We start from the raw sequence: 13,134 nt of genomic DNA on the forward strand, positions 1-13,134 counted from the left end.
CGCCGCGTGAGCGGACTGCTGGGCAAGATGGACCTCAGGTCTGACCCAACAGAGGCATTGCTTATGTTCTTATGTTAAGTGGTGGCCTGCTGTTCTCCAGTTTGTTGAGAGTAGGGAGAGAAGTAATAGGATGCATAGGAGTTTGGTAGTGGAGGGTGACATGTTGTTGGATAGCTGTTGGAGAGTGACTGGAAGGAGAGCTGTGGGAGCTGGAACTGAGGACAGTTGAGAACCGGCCAGTAGCCCTTCTCTAGTTGAGATCCGTGTGGTTTTGGTGGCCTGGGGGGGGGGGGGGGACAGAGCTGGCTCACAACACCCAGTTAAAGTTGGGCAGAGGCAGCCAGATAAGAGACCTGCACTGGCAGGAAGCTTTCGGCGATCCCCGGTGGCTGGAGGAAGCAGGGGCTCTAAGAGAGCAGAGTCTTCCTTCTTGAACGGCGTCGGGCTGAGGAAGGAGGGACAAGATGGCAGAAACTTCCTCCTTCCTCTCCCTAGGATGTCGCTGGGGGGAGAGGTTTTCGGTGGCCCTCAAGGGCTGAAGAAAATCCGGCGCTAAAGTCGGGCTGAGTCAGCGATCCCCGGTGGCTGAAGGAAGCAGGGGTTCTAAGAGAAGAGAAGGCGGCTGGGGCTGGAACCGTGGCAGGCAGCTGCCGAAGAAAAGTTCTCCCGGCAGGTAGGCAGGCTCCGAGGCGCGAGGCAAGGCAGCAACTTTTAGGATGCTTCGAATTGTGCTTTGGATTTTAGCCCCCTACCTCTTGACCTACCCTTTCTACCAATATAAGATTGTAAACTTTAATCCTTCCCTACCCTTTCATGTTTGTTTTTATGTTATTACTTGTGTTAATTGATAGTTTCTTTGTATTATTCTCTATATGGAGTCTGTACATCGTCTAGCAATTTTAATAGGCGATTCATCAAATGAATAAACTTGAAACTTGATCTTTTTTTGGCCCTTCCCAGTCTCCATACCGCGCGCGATATTCGGACGCCTCTTCGGTGTGCCGGCGCATGCGCCCAGCGCCGACGTCATCACCGCGCCTATCTGGCCATTCAGCTCAGCCCGAAGGAGGGGGAAGAAGGAAGAAGTCGGTGGGCATCGCCCGGCGGAACAACAGGGGAGCGGACGGAACGAGATGCGCCCGGCTCCGACCCTGCCGTGACCAGGCGCCGCTGAGCCAGGTAACCGGGGCAACAAGCCCGCGCGGCCTCCTCGTCACATGAAAGACCCCACCCCCACCTCGACGGTGTGACGTCGGCGCCTAGCGAGCGGCTTCTTTGTCACGCGCCAATCTTGAGCGAATCCGACGTTGCATTCAAATGGATAAAAGCCGGATGCTCTGGGGGTACCTGGAGGATCCGGCTCTTTCTTTGCACTTGCTCCGGATCCTCCCAACTTAACTCTGCTCCACCCCTAAGCCTATGGGCGCTCCCTGGTTGCGTCTCCACATACGGGATATTTTGCTTTTCTTAGTATTAATGTTGGATCCTGGAATTTTCTTCGGATCCGACTTTATTATTAAAATAATTAATTTATGGCATTTTATATTGAAGGAATCAAATAAGTATAATATAATATAATAAAATGTGCAATACAATTATATTCACAATGCTAATTTCATACATATTTCTATCATTCTTCCAAAATATATTTCCATATTACCCACCTCATACCTCTATACATTCCCCCATTCCCATACCCCCCTTATTTATGTTAAAACATTTTATTAAAGAAATAGAGTAAAAATACACATAAATTATACAAAAAGATATTAACAAATAATAAATAATTCACAATTGTTAAAATTCTAATCCATATATTATTTAAAAAAAATGCTAATCCTCCATAATTTAAAAAAAAAAAAAAAAAAAAAAAAGTTGAAACTTTTGGGCAAGGTGAAAACATGGCAGCCAAAGCAGACACATGATCCGAGGTAGAGATCTGGCCAAGGCGGATCCTCCACAGACCCAAGAGCAAATCTAGAAGATCCAGTTCTTACCCAGTTCTCTTCCTGACCGTGCCTTAAGCCCCTCTACCTGGACAGCGTAATGTTTCCCTTCATCTTCACATCTTAGCAGTTTGGAATAATACACAAGTCTCTATAAAAACAAAACATGTGTGCAACAATATTTAAAAAAACTGCATATTGTCTTTTTTGTGTTTTGGTGCACAGTTTTTCTACTTATCTTTCTCAGTTCCCGAATGCTAGTATACAGAATTCTAAGTAGGGGGGAAATTTCAGGAGGACTAAAGTATTGTGACCAGCATTAGCAGTGATTCTGAGGTAATCTTCAATGTACTGTGGCATAGGAGTGAGGTTAATTCCTTTCATGGTATGTGCAAAATTACCTAATTTGGAGACATTACTCTTTTATAGACCACATAGACTGTGAGGGCCATTTTTGAAAAGGACATTTAAATCCAATTTGGACGTTTCCTGCTAAACATCCAAAGTCGAAAGCACAGAAACTTCCATTTTCAAAAGCTCTACCGCTAGATGTCCAAAAATACATATTTTTGAAAATCATCTACTTGGACGTCCAAGCCTTAGAATGCTTAACTTTACACCTTATTTTCAACTAATAAAGGTCCACTTTGAAAACGTCCAAATGGGAGGGGGCCATCATTGTGATTGACTGGCCACAGATAAGCCAAACAGAGCAGTAGGACACCTTAGAGCGCACTGCTGTGATGTTACATAAAGGGTTCAGGTGTACATCTCACCACTCTTATAATTTATTCTGAGCCCTCCAAAACTCCCCCAAGCCTGAAAAAATGGGAACACATATCTCCCTACTACCAAAAACTCCACTGGCTACCCATCAAAGCAAGAATCCAGTTCAAGTTTGCCTGTATCTGTTTCAAATCCATTCTTGGTATGGCCCCCTTATACTTGGTTCCCCATTTTTCCTTAAACCGCCCTTCCAGGCCCACCCGCAGAGCCCACCTCTTCAGCCACCCAACTCTAAAGGCCTGCCGATACAAAAGTCACCTAAACAGAACACTTGCCTTCCAAGCAGGTCATCTAAATGACTGGCTGAGCAGAATTATCTCGCACTCCTCATCCTACCTAAACTTCAGGAAATTATTAAAAACTAGCCTATTCAACCGAATTATAATCTAAGCCCACTCTCCCTACCCCTGCTCCCCCAAGTTCTCTTTGCCTTACCCTTTTCACCCTGTCCACCTTACATTTGTCTCCTCATATTTTGCCTGTTCCCCACACACACATATTTATTGTATCTGTATTCGCTGATTGTAACTATTCGCTGATTGTCCAGCCCTTCTTTGTTGTGAACCGCCTTGAACTACTACTGCTTTGGCGGTATATAAGAAATAAAATAATAAATAATAATAATAGACCTGGGATCTCAAAGTCCCTCCTTGAGGGCCGCAATCCAGTCGGGTTTTCAGGATTTCCCCAATGAATATGCATTGAAAGCAGTGCATGCACATAGATCTCATGCATATTCATTGGGGAAATCCCGAAAACCCGACTGGATTGCGGCCCTCAAGAAGGGACTTTGAGACCCCTGTACTAGACCCACCTGTCTACTACCCCAGCAGCCTCATGGTTACAAGTGGCACCTACAGTATATGGCAGTAGAGTAGGGTTTTAGTGGGCTCACACTTTCTACCATAAATATGGTTAGAATGGTTTATGGGCCTGGGTTCTCTTCTCTAAAGTTCACTAACCCATCCACCAGGTTACTTAAGATATGTGTGTGATGCTCTACTAGTCTTTCCCAAACCAAGTGCTGCTTTTCTAGAGACAGGTATGTACTTTTCTTTTTGTTCAGATTTTTTGGGGGGTGGAAGAGGATTAGGGAGTGTGAGGGGCATATCTTAATGTATCCAGTGATCATCTGGTCAGTTTGTGGCACTTAGGCCCTGATTCCTTAGTGGCACTTAGGGCCTGATTCACTAGAGCCTGTAAAGCCTACCCCCCCCCCGGTCGGCCCCTTCCCCACATGGTTAGCGGCCTCTATTTCTTTCTGCTATGCTCAGGATGGGCTGCAGCTTGAGGGTAGCTTTTTTACGGTCCACTCCCATAGATGAAATTTACAAAGTAGCTACTTGGTCCTCAATTCACACATTCACATCTCACTACTGTCTAGAATCCTATTCCAGACAAGATGGCCGTTTTGGCTAAGCAATATTGCAGAATTTATTTTCTTCCTAATGGCCAACACTCCCTGCATCCCAATCTGTTCAGCTAGGGAGTCCCAAATGTGAGAATATGCTGCCCGCTCGTCTTAGGATAAAGCATAGTTACTTATCATAACAGGTTTTATCTGGAGACAACAGGCAGATATTCTCGCATCCCTCCCACCTCCCCTAGTTGACTTTTTACCTTGATTACGGAACTGAGGTACCGCAAGTGGGCGTTGGACAGGAAGGCACTTGCGCATGTGTGGTGCGGGTAGTTGTGAAGTTTCTTAAAACTTAAAGTGACAGTTCACTTTTAACATTGTCTGTACCGGGCTCTGTGAATTACGTCACCCACATGTAAGAATATCTGCTTGCTGTCTCTGGATAACATGTTACTATAAGTAATTGTGCTTTCCATGCTACCAATCCAAAGTAAGCAGTAGCTTCTCCCATGTCAGTCCCAATAACAGACTATGGACTTTTCCTCCAAGAACTTGTCAAAACCTTTCTTAAACCTAGCTACACTAACCACTGTAACCACCTTTACAGTATCTAAAATGGGCTCTGCAAATTCAAGCACACATCCAATCCAGATTACCTCCTAAGACCCTATTCCTGGTGAAACAAGCAAATCCTGTCCCCACCACTTCCACTATAGAGGGAACTACTGAATCTTATTGGGGCCCCTAGGCCCCTCCAACAGAGAGGCTGGAGGAGGGGAAGCTAGGACCATCCAGTCTTCACAGAACCCTTCTGTGGACCTGCTGAGGCTCAAAAAGAACTCTTCCTATTGGTAAGGGGGCAACCCTATTCCAACTGTACCCACTAAGGCTTTCGAGATAAAAGCCATGTCCTTTGCTAGTTGCTGGAGCCTGGTTTCCTCCAGGTCCTCTCCAGAGATTAAGCACCTTTAGAAAGGGAGCCAAACCTATCTATGAGTTACCACACCCAAAACCAACAATCTGGGCCCAAGTAGACTATTTGGCCATTATTAACTTTAAAAAATAGTTTCAAGTTTCAAGTTTTATTTATATTTGATTAATCGCTTAATTAAATTATTTCTAAGCGAGTTACAGTTTATAAATAAACATGATATTAAAACAGTAAATAACATAAAATATTAAAAATTTAACAATTTATACATTAAGTTTTAACAATTTATACATTAAGTTAATAAAAAATACAAAAAAGAGAAAAAACATGTTAGTGAAATATAAAATTATGAATTATATAGTATGAGGTACAAAGATCATAAAATTACAGAAGTTTTAATTTAACAATCATATATTAAAATATTAATTCAATAATATAACGAATCTTGAGATTTAAAAAGAGCACATAATTGATTTTAAATGTTAAAAGCGTCTTTAAATAAAAAGCATTTTAAATTCTTTTTGAAATCGTTTAAGTTATTTATTTCTCTTAAGTATAAAGGTAAAGAGTTCATGTATTGCATCAACTGGAAGAGTGCACAAACTTGCACCTGCCATCTGTTAAAATCAGCAAATAGGAATGGAGGAGTAGCCGGATGGTTAGTGCAGCCCCAGGTACAATGAACATCTTAGTTTGTGAGTCCACCAGGGACAAAGAGAAGTATCTGCATGTAAAGTCTATAGCACTATAGAAATAAGTAGTAGATGATGCATTAAAATTTGCAGAACAATGTGTTGAAATTTGTGCTATCTGAAGGATGTCAGCTTTTGCTCACTTAGGGTAGGGGTCGGCAACCTTTTCAAAGTAAAGAGCTATTTTATCCTAAAAGTTTGACCCAAGATTTAGAAAGCAGCAATGGGTAGAGAAGAGGGTTTGAGATATTCCAGGTCTCTCACTTTCTCTTCCCTCAACAAGGTTTAGCTTCTAGCCCCTCTTTCTCCCCTCCAACCCCTCACAGGTCTTTGCACCTCTCATCCCTCCCCCTCTCCCCAACCCACAGCCAAGGCTATCTCCCCTCTCCAAGCCCCAACCCTTTGATCTCCCTCCCCACCCACAATTCCCCCTCTCCCCAGGAGCTTGGCCCTCTCATGGCAGCTCAACCTTACAATGCCCCTGCCCCCTCCACTCCGCCATGAATAGGTAGAACCCCCTCTCCGGGCTTACCAAGGTACCTGGTGGTCTAACGTGGGTCTTCCTGCCATGGAAACTCCCCGCTGATAGGTCTGGGGGGTCCATGGGAGAAGAGCTGCATGTGGCTCACGAGCTGCAGGTTGCCGACTCCTGACTTGGGGATTAATTGAAAAGCACAGTTTGACCAGGGGTTCCTAAATCTTTGCATGCAACTCTGATATCATGTGACCGAAACCCTCTTCTGCCAGTAAGATAGCCTCATTTGTGTTTCAGTTAGGTATTTGTGACCAATTGTAATATCAAAGAGGGCAATTAACAGATGTTCTAATGAAGACATGCTTATTTTGCAGTTCACAGATCCTTTTTTGGCACTGCCTGCTTCCCATCATGTGGTCTCTGGTGTTCCTTTGTGCCCAGAAGGTGGTTTCAGACCATGCCTCCACTTGCAGATCTCTGGAGTTTATTCCAAAGGAGCTGTACCCTGTGCTCTTTAAGGCCTCTTTTCTGGGCAGGAAGACTCTGGTGTTGCAGGACCTGGTGAAGCGGTGGCCCTTTCCTGTCCTCAATTTACAGAAACTGCTGCAGAGCTGCAAGCACTGCGATTGTCTGCCGATGAAAGAGAAAGTCAGTAAGCTGTGTGTGCAAGCAGTGATCCTGGGAGTGCTGGCTTACCTGCACCAGGCTCTGGAAGGGGAGGACAGGTATTGTTGACGCTTCAAAGGTGCCCATTGTTTCAAATACACTGAATTTTAAAGCAATTAAGCAGGAGGTAAAAAGGCTAGCCCTAATAATTTGTTTTGGGGGTTTATTTGTTAACTGGGTTGGCATCAGTCGCAGCCCCAGAGAGCAGGAGAGGAAAAGGGTTGTGAGTCATTATGACTCGCTGCTCGATGGGCTTTGCTCTCTGTTACAGGCTTTTGCTGTTGAAAATGAGAGAAAAGACACAACATTTTCGGAGGTTCCTGGAACAGAACCCCCGCGAATATCGGGGGAATACTGTATATCAAGTCCCATCCCCTTTATCTTTACAATACATGGACTGCTTGAATAATGGCCCATATTCAGTACGCTGGGCCTTGTCAACTTTTTTTAGGATCTAGGAGCCAGATTTGGTATGACTGGAATTATTTCTTTTATGCTGATTTATATATTTTATTTGAAACATTTCTTACTTGCTATGTCCTTCAATTGTATGTGAGTTACAAAAATATATTGCACATAGGCCTGGATTCTGTAAGCGTGTCAGTCACGCGACGCCGGCGTTCATAGAATCACGGCTTTGTGAAAGGTAGGCACTGGAAATATAAGCCCGGGTTTTCAAGGCCTACATTTTCTCCGCCCGCCTTTCACATGAATCGCAGCTACGGAGGAGTTTTGCAACGCCTAAGAAAATGGGTCATAATGTGCTCAAAATGATGATGTATGCAAAGCTATTTATGGATGGTCCCAAAAAAAACCAAACAGGCAAACAGTCTCCTACTTCCAGAAGGAAAGAAACCATTGAAGCAATTACAGTTGGATGATAAAACAAGAACTTTATTAGTAGTTAAATTAAAATGATGCTCAGCACGGCTGCGTTTCACCCAGCATGGGCTGTTTGAGGAGCAAAACACAGTGGGACCAATAAAATAGCATAAATATAAAATCATAAAAAAGCATAAGTTAACGTAAATAATTGTCTAATCATAGACCGTTGAATAAGAGCATGGGAAAGCATGACATATTAGCATGACTTCAGCTGAAAAATGTTCAAAATCAGGTAAAAATTAGATAAATGCTAAAAGGTTCCACATATTCCAGGGAAGTCGCAGGTGCTAACATGGCTGTCGTGACTAAAAAAGTACTTTAAAAAAATTGTTTAAAATGCTGTTTTTTTGCATACGAGATGAACAAGTAGCTTTTGGCCTTTATGGCCATATGGGTTTTTTATTGCAGAAATGAAAGTTTTAAACGGGTTTTCTAGTACCTTTTTATTTCTTTTTTTGTCACAGCAGCCATGTTGGCTCCTGTGACATCATTGGAATATGTGGCATTTAAGTTGTGTTTATCTGGTTTTGAACATTTTTTCCCAGCTGAATTGAGGTATTAATGTGGGTAGATAGAACATTAATAATCTTTTACCTATGCGGATTCTTTTGCTGTACAGCTCAGTCTAGGTCAGGGATCTCAAAGTCCCGCCTCGAGGGCCGCAATCCAGTCGGGTTTTCAGGATTTCCCCAATGAATATGCATTGAAAGCAGTGCATGCACATAGATCTCATGCATATTCATTGGGGAAATCCTGAAAACCCGACTGGATTGCGGCCCTCGAGGAGGGACTTTGAGACCCCTGGTCTAGGTCATGTGAGTTAAGGAAGCAGCTTCCACTAACAGCTGAGTATGCTGTCTCTTCCCCCCCCCCCCTTGCTTTACACACACATAGCTCTCACCACCCCCACCCCCGTGGCACATGAAAACCCAGCTCTCCCACTTCCTCGTACAAACCTAATCTCCCCACCACCAGCTGGAGTCTACAGCTACAGGTCCTGTGAGGATCGCAAGCGGCAGAAAAGGGGAGCAATTGCATAGGGGGTTGCACGCTCCTCTTCTGAATGCAAACTTTAAAGCTTTAGAGCAGTGGTTCCCAACCCTGTCCTGGAGGACCACCAGCCAGTTGGATTTTTGGGATAACCCTAATAAATATGCATGAGAGAGATTTGCATCTAATGAAGGTGACAGGCATGCAAATCTGCCCCATGCATATTCATTAGGACTGTCCTGAAAACCTGACTGGCCTGTGGTCCTCCAGGACAGGGTTGGGAACCACTGCTTTAGAGGGTCTGTTGATGGTGGTGTGTGTTAAGGCCGCAAAACCTAGGTGCCAGGTCTGGCTTTTAAAAAATTTAGTTTCTATAGCAACCTGGCTCCTGGAGTTTTGGCGAACCCTGCATTACACTATTGTAAAGAACGGATAGGTTAATAAATCTTTTGATGATTTTTCTTTACACATCCCTAAGGAAACGGCAGCTGCGGGTTCTGAACATGGTGGGTCTGCAGGATAACAACCCAGAACAGGGTCCGGAAACCATGAGCCTGTGGTCTCAGACTGTGACCCTGTCTAAAGCCTGTGTCGACATGTCCCGACGCTACGGTGAAGGTGCCAATCCTTCATCAAAACGGAGAAAGGGAGCCCACAGCACCTTGGCGCCAGGCTGCCCAGTCTACGTGGAGGTGCACATGGACTTTTTTGTGAACAGCGCATCCTCCACCATCCTCCGTGAGGCCTTGCAGGTGAACAGCAGCTGCCCACTGCGGTTGAGGTGCCGGGATTTCCGCGCGGAGGAGCTGTCCATCCGCAGTACCCTGAGCCTCTTAGAACTCTTGAGCCCAACCAGCGTTCGACAGGTTGACCTTCGCTTTAACAACTTGGGGCTTCCTGGCCTGAATGTGCTACTACCGTATCTGACGAAATTTACGTCCCTCCTCAGTCTGAAGCTGCCGTACAATAATGTGGACGTGAGGCGGCTCTCTGTGGAGATGGAAGCTGGCCTGCAGAACTTTTCCACCCAGATAGCCAGGCTGCAAAGTCTCAAGGAGCTGAACTTGGGCTCCTCCAGGCTTTCAGGAAGACTGAGACAGTTGCTTGGGTAAGTCTTTGACCTGCAAACTGCGATTTAGTGAGTAGCGAAAGCTGGATGAGTGTGTTTTGCTGCCGTGTCTGGGCATCCTGCTCAATCAGAATCTGAACCTACTGGGCCTGGGAGCCATGATTCTTCCTCTGCAACATTCTGGGATGTTTCCCCTATCTTATAACCCTCCCAAGCAACCCAGTCACTGAGTTTTAGCTCCCCAGCTGCGCGGCATAAGCTGTGTTTCTCTCTAGAATCTAAAACAAGTTTATACTTAACTCAGCCAGTAGGTGTCGCTGATTCACAATGTCTTAGACTTCTATGGGTTATGAATGCCATTTTCACCACCTTCCTAGATTTGGCTCTCAGGGAAAAGGGGGGGGGGGAATACAGCTGGATCACATATCAATGCACAGCGCAGCTGTTGAATTGTGCGACTGGCCTCAGTTCAAACTAGTTTTGAATATTCCTAGTCACAGTATCAGAACTGGCTTAAAATTGGGATATTGGGGGGAGGGGGAGGGGTTGTCTGATGGATCCTAGCATGCTGAAGCTCTTGCATTTTGAAGGATCTAGGATGGAAAGTTTTTGTCTAATTGTATTGTGTTTGGTACCTATGGCAGAGACTAGAGGAGCTATAGCCCTTGAAGGAAAAGCATTGTTGGTGCCTATTTTTCTTAACAGGATTCCTGATCCAGCTGCTGACTGTGTATTTGGGACCCCGGGTAGACCAGAGTAACTAGTTGCAAGGCTGCCCTATGTAATGTACCATGAACTCCTAATATAACTGTAATGTGCTATATTCTGACTAAATGTATCTACTGTAATCTCTGTGAATGTTCTGAGCTCACGAGAGGACGGAATAGAAATCTAAATCAATAGATAAGCCTTATTTAGCCTGCATTGTCTGACCAGTCTAGGCTAGAGTTTCAGTAACATGCCATGTAAGAAACATCCTGAATTGTTCATTATAACATAAAATAAAATGAATTCAATAAAGATACTAATTAATTAAGGGAAGGGAAGGAGGTTTGGTATAAATGATTATTGAAATCCAACAGAATACGGACCTGGGACGTCCTATGCACTGAGATCTGTTATCAGGTATGATATACCATCTTCCTAGTTTATTGAGGGGTTTTCAATTAATTTAAGTGCTTAATTAAATTGATAAAAACGGGATGATGAATTTACCTCTAAAAATTTAAGTGAATGGCATAAAGTACGTATGTGACTAATACAAATACATGAAAAAACATCAACAATTTCCCATAACCCTATTTGTTTATTGTTATTCTAAAGTTTGGGTGGAATTCAATTTGGTCTCAAGTAAATTCTCTATTAGAAAACCATGTTGCTTTATCGTATGATATGGTTTTGTTTGGTATGGCTATGAGAAAAAAAAAGTCAAATATCATCAAATAATAATAAACTTTTATTATTACCAACAATTGGAAGAATCACACTAATCTTAATTATACTTTCTGGTGGAATTCATTATGCCATATCTATAAGATGGAAAGAGCAATTGCTTTGCAGAAAGGGTCTTACAATAACTTTTTGAAGATCTGGGGGCCGTTAGAAAATTATTGTAATGGGTAGACATCATTTTCTTTAGATAATATGTGTCTAATTAGGGGGGGTGGGGGGTTGTTTGGAATTTTTATTAAATGCTTACTTCATTATATTCTTTTAGATATGTTTAATTGAATTAATTGAAGTAGGGTGGGTGGGAATGGGTAAAAATTCAAGTATGTATGATATTATTAGAAAGATTTTCAAGTGTTTTAATTTGTTATAATGATATATTACTGTACAGTTGTTACAAGATTTAAAATGAATAAAGAATTAAAAAACAAATAAATAAAGTTTGGGTGGAGATTTCTGAAAAAAGATCCGTTTTTTGGTTCCCCTGTTGAAGCTTGTTTACTATTCTCTCTTACAGTGGTTTGCAGAAGCCTCTGGAAAGCTTGGAGTTGGCCTTCTGTTACCTTCTGCCCTCGGACTTGACTTTCCTCTGTCAAAGTTTCCATGCTTCCTCCCTGAAGAAATTGGATCTTAGTGGCAACAACCTGTGCGAACCTCTCCTGCATCCTTTCCAGCTCCTGCTAAAGGAAGCGTCGGCAAACCTGCTGCACCTGGACATCATGGAATGTAAACTGATGGACTCCCACCTGGGCGCCCTACTGCCCATGCTTGGCCGCTGCACTCGCTTACGGTACCTGGGCGTCTTCTGCAATCCAATCTCAACGCGGGGGCTGAAGACGCTGCTTCAGAGCACTCTGCCCCTGTCAGAGCTACGCCTGGTCATCTACCCCTACCCGGTGGATTGTTACAGCGAGAGTCTGCCGTGGCCCACTTCCTCCTCCAGCTTCCTGGACAGCTCCTTTGATCCGCAAAAACTCTTGCGGGTACATGCTGAACTTCAGCAGCTGCTGGTGCAGGCCCAGCGGACAAATGTGACCTGGAGCACCGACATGTACCAGCACAAAACCCTTGACTATCTGAGTCTGTAATGGAATAAGAAGGAAAACATCATGTGCTAAGTGCCAAATTTGCCTCTTGTCCTGTTTCTTTCTCTCTTCAGTTTTTAAAATGACCAGCTGGTGATGGCTTTCACTGTATATATAGTAATACCTTAAGGCAGTGTATCGCAAACTGTGTTTGCGGCAGATTCTAGACGCCGTTACGGAGGAAAGGTGCCAGCGCCGGCTGACAGGACATGCCTCTCGCAGCGAGAGGCACGTCCTGTAGTTAGTCAGCCGGTGCCTCTCCTCCTCCAGGATCCCTCACCAAAGTGACAGGCTCAGGCTCGCGGGCAAATGGGCCTTGCGCACTTCCGGTTGCCTTCTGGCCGCCTCAATGGGTTTAGTGTGCTGCTGGCCGAAAAGTTTGCAAGACACTGCCTTAAAGATTCAGATGTGTGGCTTAAAAAACTATTTTATACACTCATTTAAACCTTTTTTTTTTTAACTATTGGAAATGGGCGCTGGGACAGACCGGCTAGGCCGTCTGGTCTTTATCTTCCTTCCTTTTTCTCTGTTTCTGTGACTTTTTGCTACTAGGGATAAAAGTTAATAAACACAGTTTCTTGGGAGTTCTACAATGCTCTTCCTCTAATATCACACCAGGCGGCATGAAGGGAATGAAAACACCCTCGATCCTGAGCTTATATTCCGTACTATTCTCACAATAGATTCTATACGGATACTAACAATTAAAAAACTATTGTGAACATGTTGGAACAGAGAGGAAAAACGTCTAAAAACTCAAGTGTTCCTAAAGTATCTAGACAACTGACCCACTCATCTTT

The 13,134-nt window shown here is 43.9% G+C and overlaps 1 protein-coding gene across 1 annotated transcript; it reads left to right on the plus strand.

Moving 5' to 3' along the window:
- The first annotated feature begins 991 nt into the window (after window positions 1-991).
- LRRC14 (leucine rich repeat containing 14) lies at window positions 992-12,924 on the plus strand. Its single transcript, XM_033933188.1, has 4 exons — window positions 992-1,179; window positions 6,565-6,915; window positions 9,210-9,839; window positions 11,767-12,924. Exons 2-4 carry the CDS (start codon window positions 6,602-6,604, stop codon window positions 12,335-12,337), a joined length of 1,515 nt encoding a protein of 504 aa, XP_033789079.1. The 5' UTR covers window positions 992-1,179; window positions 6,565-6,601; the 3' UTR covers window positions 12,338-12,924.
- The last annotated feature ends 210 nt before the right edge of the window (window positions 12,925-13,134 follow it).

The sequence above is a fragment of the Geotrypetes seraphini genome, chromosome 2 (genome assembly GCF_902459505.1).
Source record: "Geotrypetes seraphini chromosome 2, aGeoSer1.1, whole genome shotgun sequence".
NCBI lineage: Eukaryota > Metazoa > Chordata > Amphibia > Gymnophiona > Dermophiidae > Geotrypetes > Geotrypetes seraphini.

Excerpts from the sequence above, each read along its gene's own strand:
- LRRC14 (XM_033933188.1), top strand. The coding sequence starts at position 6,602 with ATGTGGTCTCTGGTGTTCCTTTGTGCCCAGAAGGTGGTTTCAGACCAT. Across the intron at positions 6,916-9,209 it reads GCTCTGGAAGGGGAGGACAG|GAAACGGCAGCTGCGGGTTC; the intron begins GTATTGTTGACG and ends CACATCCCTAAG. Across the intron at positions 9,840-11,766 it reads AGACTGAGACAGTTGCTTGG|TGGTTTGCAGAAGCCTCTGG; the intron begins GTAAGTCTTTGA and ends TCTCTCTTACAG.